Source organism: Colletotrichum abscissum (genome assembly GCF_030869225.1).
Source record: "Colletotrichum abscissum strain IMI 504890 chromosome Unknown Scaffold_25.1, whole genome shotgun sequence".
NCBI classification, from domain to species: Eukaryota; Fungi; Ascomycota; class Sordariomycetes; order Glomerellales; family Glomerellaceae; genus Colletotrichum; species Colletotrichum abscissum.
In genome coordinates this window covers 102,875-109,255 of record NW_026850154.1, presented here as the reverse complement: position 1 = coordinate 109,255, position 6,381 = coordinate 102,875, and the positions used below count along the sequence as shown (strand labels likewise).

General features: G+C 54.4%; 2 protein-coding genes across 2 annotated transcripts; one reads left to right on the top strand and one right to left on the bottom strand.

Moving 5' to 3' along the window:
* Nucleotides 1–2,156: 2,156 nt before the first annotated feature.
* CABS01_09978 (transcription factor PAP1) lies at nucleotides 2,157–3,989 on the bottom strand (the record flags this gene model as incomplete). The annotated part of the gene is made up of 2 exons (XM_060543334.1): nucleotides 2,157–3,446; nucleotides 3,507–3,989. 2 exons carry the CDS (start codon nucleotides 3,987–3,989, stop codon nucleotides 2,157–2,159), a joined length of 1,773 nt encoding a protein of 590 aa, XP_060399515.1.
* Nucleotides 3,990–5,354: 1,365 nt separating this feature from the next.
* Nucleotides 5,355–6,119, top strand: CABS01_09977 (uncharacterized protein; the record flags this gene model as incomplete). The annotated part of the gene is made up of 2 exons (XM_060543333.1): nucleotides 5,355–5,588; nucleotides 5,820–6,119. The coding sequence occupies 2 exons, from the start codon at nucleotides 5,355–5,357 to the stop codon at nucleotides 6,117–6,119; spliced, it is 534 nt and encodes a 177-aa protein (XP_060399514.1).
* Between the last annotated feature and the right edge of the window lie 262 nt (nucleotides 6,120–6,381).

Here is a 6,381-nt window from a genome sequence, read left to right as displayed (position 1 = left end):
GAGTGGGTGAGAGACTGTAAGAAAGAGAGAGATAGAGGACGAGTGTACGTGCGTCTTCAAGATGGCAACATGGCAAAGACGTCTCTCTGTATGCGGTATGTCTTGATGTCCTATACCCCTGTTCCCGTACCTTCCTTTCCCGGTCGATCCAAACTTCAAGTCGTCACAAAACCTCGGGTTTTCCGCACCTCCAACAACATGACATGACATTACACGCAGTCAACAGAGTACAAGAGTCATTCTCTCCACCAAACTCCCGCCCCCCATCACCGGGGGGAGAGACAGAGGCGGAATAGAAGCGGGGGGCGGAGATATTCACATGATGAGACGAAAAAAATAAGAAAAGGAGAGCACACACAGCACGCAGAACGGTCCTCGCTCGAAACGGAAGCGGACGGGAAAATTATCAAGAAAGCCTATACCGCATACCACAAACACTCGTACAACAAGGGGCTGTCTCTGGCCGCCTGCCTCGAGCCGTTGCCCAGGTCCCTAGGTCCAAGGTCCAAGGCTCGATAGGTGCGCAGTATGGTGTTAGTGGGCACTTTGGGTGTTTGAACTGCCCAGAGCCCATCACCGTAACTCCTGGCCGTCCGCGAAATTCCTTTTCCTTCTGCTTCGTCTTCGGGCTTCTCTCTTCGGGCTTGGCACTGTCCCTGCTCTGCTCTGCTCTGCTCTGCTCGACTCTTTTCTGCTCCTGCCTGCCGACCAATTATTTTCTCCCCTTCCCCTCGGCCCTACCTCTCCATGTGTTTCTTGACTTTACCTGCCCGCCTCATTGATACGCCCCCGACTCATCGGATGCGGGAAAGACGGATGGGGATGCGGGCGGGAACGGACGGGTGCCGGGGGGGGGGGGGGGCGGGGGAAGAGGTTCTGGGCAGGCAAAGGCAAAACATACGCCGCAACGGTTCGGTCCTGACTCTTCAGAAATACACGGGGCCGGTGGGAGCCCAAGGGGGGGTTCAGGTTGACGATAAGAAAGAGTGAGAGAGTAAGGGAGAGCAATAGTGCGAGAGAGAGAGAGGGGGGCAATGAGGCAGTCAAGTAACAAAGAGCAGAAAATAAGCATGCCGAAATCGTAAATACCATGTCGACTTTGATATCCGCGTTCGCCTCCCTCCGCAACCCTCGATACCTACCTACCCTTACCTAGACAAATGTACAACTATGTACCGAACCTATAGATAAGGGTAGGTAGGAGCTAGTGCTGCGCTGCCCCCCGTCCGTACCTTTCACCCGTAAGGATCCGATTCAAAACCCAGATTTACGCCGCCGGCAGCATGCACCCCAGCCTTCGCGGGCCGGGATTGCAAAAAAACCGCCACGCCCTGCCCTCCGTACCGATAAAACCTCCAACCCTTCCCGGGAAACATAGGTTCTCCCACACACCACTCCCGATGCCTCCGTCACTGTTCGTCCGTGGCCGAGCGCCGAGAGCCGAGCCTAGACAAGCCTTGACAAGAGTTGCGAGCCTCGGTAGAGACGCAATAGAATCGTGAACAGCCTCTTTTTCTCTCTCCCTTTCTTTACGATGTAGCATTCGTATCGGTGGACGAACGGACATCCGGACTCGATGTCGACCGTAGCTCTCGCGAACGAACATTGAGGACTAAAAGGGTTGCGTGAAATACAGCTCCAGCTCTCGCCGACTACAGTAACTTGCACTTCAACATATAATAAGACAATGTGGAGATTCTCTTATTCGTGCGTCATTGTCGAACCAAACTAGCCGAATACTGTAGCAAAAGAATTACATCTGCAGAAAACCAAAGTTCCTTCTCTCTCGTCGAAAAAGACAGCCAATTGAGCTTGCCTAGAATTTCATCATCATAGCCTCCTTACCCATTCTCAATCTCTCTTTCGGGAGGAGTCTCCAGCCAGATACGATACAGACTGGTGTCCGCCTGACCACTAGACCAGATCTCCCCCCGGCCATCTCTAGATGTCCGATGTGGATGAATACAACCATTCGCCTTTGCCGTTGGGGTCAAAACTTCAGCCTCGAGTTTGCCCTTTGTTTTTGGTCCGTGATTAAACGCCTGCTTTCCCCAAAGTGTCCCATCCGTTTCCTCGGATATGCCTCCTGGCGTGGCCGCCTGACCTATTGCCGGGTTCGTGAATGCCAATGTACAATTAGACGTCGAGATGGTGATTTAGGCCTTTGCCTGGGTATTCTTCTCCTGGTTCGAGAAGCAGGCGGCGGCGTCCTTGCCCATCCACTTATTGACGACAGTCTGGAAGTCTGTTTCGGAAACCACAGGACCTTGACCTGAACACTTGGCCTTCTTCTGCAACTCGGAGCACAGGCCGTCGAGGTCGAACTCGCCAGCCTGCACACTGGGGCAGGTTTGAAGCTTCTCCCTGTTAAAGTTGTCAGTGTCGGATTCGTAATTGCCGCCTGGCAGGGGTGTAACGTACCAAATCTTGTTGCAGTTGTAATTCTCGGCCTTGACAGCCTCCTTAACCACATCATCGTCTGCATTCTTGGCAGCGTCGATTTGATCGATGAGATTCTTCTTGGGAACGTTGGGGCTGGGGGCCATGTTGTATGGTGTAATGAAGTCGGCATCGAGAGCGTCATTGAAGAAGCTTTCATCAAACGTAGTTGCGGCGAGAATGTTTTCTTGCGGTTCGCGGTATCCGCCAAAGAGCTGGGGATCAAATTGACCGCCATTCTGCTGGGCAAGCCAGTCAAAATTGTTTGTGTCAATACCGGCAAACAATGACTGCTGTGCAGTTGACTCCTCTCCAATGGTGGTCATGGTATCAACAGGCTTGAAGCCCATAGGTGACTGGGTGAAGGGCTCAGGGGAAGTTCCACAAGACGAGCTGGGGCCTCCATTTGACTGGGATGACGCTGATGGTGAACTTGTCGATGTGCCATTGTTCATGGTGTAAGAACCAGAGTCGACACTGGCGCGCGATGTGTTGGTGCCCAATGACCCATTGGCAAGCGAAGGGCTGAAGAGAGAAGTGAAGTTGGCCAGGTCGTCCTTGGTACCAAAGTCAAGCCCTGCAATAATACCAGGGCTGTTGTCCTTGGTGTGGTTGAGAGGGCTGACGGGGTTGCTTCCGTTCATTTGCAGAGGCGATGAGGAGGATCTTGCGGGCTGCGCCGGCTTGGTGGGCATTTGAGAGCCGGGCAAGACACCAAACTTGGGGAATTCGAATTGAAAGTTGACGTCGCTGAGGTTGCCAATGGCAGAGTTTCCAAAGCCCATGGGGGACTTGCTGTGGGAGACTGAGCGGGTGCTCATGGCCGCAATCTTTGTCTTGTACTCGTTGAGCTCAGAAGTCATGCGGTCGATCTTTGCCTTGAGTTGGCTGTTTTCGCTGTTAACGTCCTTGGACGCCTTCTCAAGCTCTTCGACCTTTGTCTCGAGATCCTTCAGGTGCTTCTCCTTGCGCTCACGGAATGCCCGCTGCGCAGCGCGGTTCTGTGCCTTGCGTTTCTTGGAAGTGTTAGAATCATGAATATTACTAGAATAATCGTTGAAACTTACTGAGGTCGGCTCGGAAGTAAGCGGCTTACGGCCGGGCTTCTTGGGAGCCTTCTCGCTACCCTCGCGTCTCTTTGCGTCGTTGCCTGGAGAATCCTCATCTTCGTCGTCGTCAGGGTGAGATCTCTTGTCGTTTCCATCATTCTCAGTCGAGTCGGACTTGGTTGACTTGGCCGATTGAGCGCCACCAGGGATGTCGCCGATCATCTTGGCCTGGCCCACGGTGCTGACATCAAAGTCGAAGCTCGAGTCACCAAAGTCGTAGTCGTAGTTGTCGAGGTGGGGACTCTCTTGGAAACCGGTGGCGGCGGCGCCCTGCGCCGGCGATGTCTGATAAGAGGAAGGCGACATTGAGTTATCCTTGGTGGTGGGAGACTGGTTCGCGAGCTGCTGCTTGTTGGAGTTGAGAGCGGCGTAGAGCAGGCTCTGCTGCTGCGGGGTCAAGATAAAGTTGGTTGGGAAACCACTGTTGGTAGTGGAAGCCATTGCGAAAGGAGTGTGAGAGGGCGGCGAAGTGTAGGTAAGGTAAACGGGAGTCAATTCGGTGCAAGAGGGCTATGAAAGGAGGCGAACTCGGAGTGCCGATTGCGGCTCAGGGTGCCGGGGTCACAATGGGTTGAATTCCAGATAGGCCGGATCGAACGGTGATGTCGTCTGAGAGGACAAGGAAATACTCGACTTGGCGACACCTATGGTCCTTGACCGAGGGATTCTTGGACGTCGAGGTCGTCGTCGTCAAGGGAGAGGTTGAAGAAGGATAGTATAACGTCCTCAAGTAGGAGTGGTGGTCCGACTGGTGAGAGGTGACGAAATGCAATGGTCCGACACTGGCTGGGGTGGGATGCGGATGGAGGGAAGTTGATGCCTTTCGGGGACAAAGTTGCTGCCTGACTCACAGGCCGGTCTCCAAGGGCCACCTGCTATGCTCTGTGGACAAAATTCGCAGGATCCAGAATCCACGGAAAGCGGGAGAAAAGACGTGCTTGGGGAGAGGGTGTGCGGTGATGCGTGTGTGCGGTGTAGTGAGAAAAAAGTTGTTGGTTCGCGGTGACGGCAAATGCGTCTGAGTAGGAAGTGGAGAGAATCGAACTGAATGGACAACCGCAGACGGTGAGGAGGGGGAAGAATTTCAGCGTTCTTCAGTGTCAATTTGTCAGCCGTCGTGGACGCCAAATGGAGGAAGGGACCAAGGGGAGGGGGGAAATGGAGGGGGTCGGCCGAGGGGGGGAAGGTACGGAAACCACAGTACGTACTGCCTACCTAGTATTGCGGCAGGTAGGTAGGTACATATATACACTAAGAACTGGGAGAGGTCGGGGGGTCCCAGCGGGGGGGTGACGGGGCCAGTCTGGGTCGATTGAAGCTTATCTATTGGTTCCGAGACCTGGTGCCTCTGATAAGGCGAAGGGCGCAGCTGTGCCGCCAGTGTCGTTTTCGCATCATCTAGCCGTCGACAGATCCATTTCTGTTGCACAATTGTCCATGTTTTTACTCCTCTTCCCCCCCATCTGCCTCTATTTGCCCTCCATTTGGTCCTATCCCTTCCACGGTACGGAGGTACTCCGACTCTGTGTCTTTTGGACCTGCCCACCTGAGCTGCCCTCGCCCTGAAAGAGGGATCGCGGCACCGCGCGCTACTGGTGCAGGGGTTGCTAGTCTGGTGATGCCTCGAGGGGTTCTGTTCCATGTTCCAGGGTACGGAGTAAGGTACGGAGTAGAAGAAGGACAACATTCGCCACGCATCCTTCTTGCTGCCTCCCCGTTGGCCTTAACTTGCTCACTCTCTTATTATACCTATCACTATGGGAATCAATCACACACACACATCTACGGCAACGACCGCCCGGTAAGATGGAAGCGAGCACGATTGGACTTACACAGACAGTGGAGGTCCCAACGGACGGACATTATCCAACCGAGGGCCGACTTCAGTCCAGCAAATCCCATCTGATGTTGCCAATCGAATTCATCGCGAGTCTGCAGGTTCTGAGCCCAGGCCGTCCCGGTATCTCACCACAACATAACGGCCACCAGTTAGCCAGAACTCGCCCATACCAAATTCGCCCGATCTGTCCCATGACGTGGGTATAGCACTTTCTGCGTAACAATGCGAGTGGCGGGCTCAGTCATCGGCCAAGTGCCAAGGGCGAGCTCCGCCTGCTGGCCTCGACTGCAATCTTCCATGGGAAATGGGTCCTCTCTCCCCGTAACGTCCAAGACACTAACCAGACCCGGCTGCCAATTCTTCAAACGGCGCGCCCGCCCTGCTGGATATGAGTCAGGGCCATCCTACGCACCTGTCACCGTACTGCGTAGTCAGACTCTGCTCCAGTGTTCACTGCAGTTGGGGAGCTTGCTACCTATGCAGCCGCTTCGTGCCGCACAGCCTCTGCAGGTCGCTGTAAGTCCGGCATATGTCCATATCCGCCGGAGGTAGCCGTGGTAGCGTCTACGACTCTACAGCCGTCGATCCGTCATTCAGATACATCTGCCAAGATAGTCTGCTATCCCGCTGTAAGCCCCGTTCAAACCCCGAGTGCGTCCGGCGCAACAGGCGAAGCCCATGTCGAGGCTTACGCTTCCCCTACTCTGACCCAGCTTGGCAGCTACACCTAAAGAAAGGTACACTACTTTACGCTTTTCTGAGGTACCGTCCCTTGGAAACCGGGGATGACTGGCTGGAACTCTATTCTTTGCTCGCCGCGAGACCGTCTTGGCCTTGTTTAGCCGTTCACGCAAAAGATCCCATGCAGCGGGCGTATGCTCAAACAAGTGGCTGCCTAGATCTGATAATTCAAAAGATCGTCTTGCAACCCATCTCGTGGGACGTGCCGCTCCAAGGGTAGCAAGGGGAAAACTTGCGCGAAGTAGAAGAACG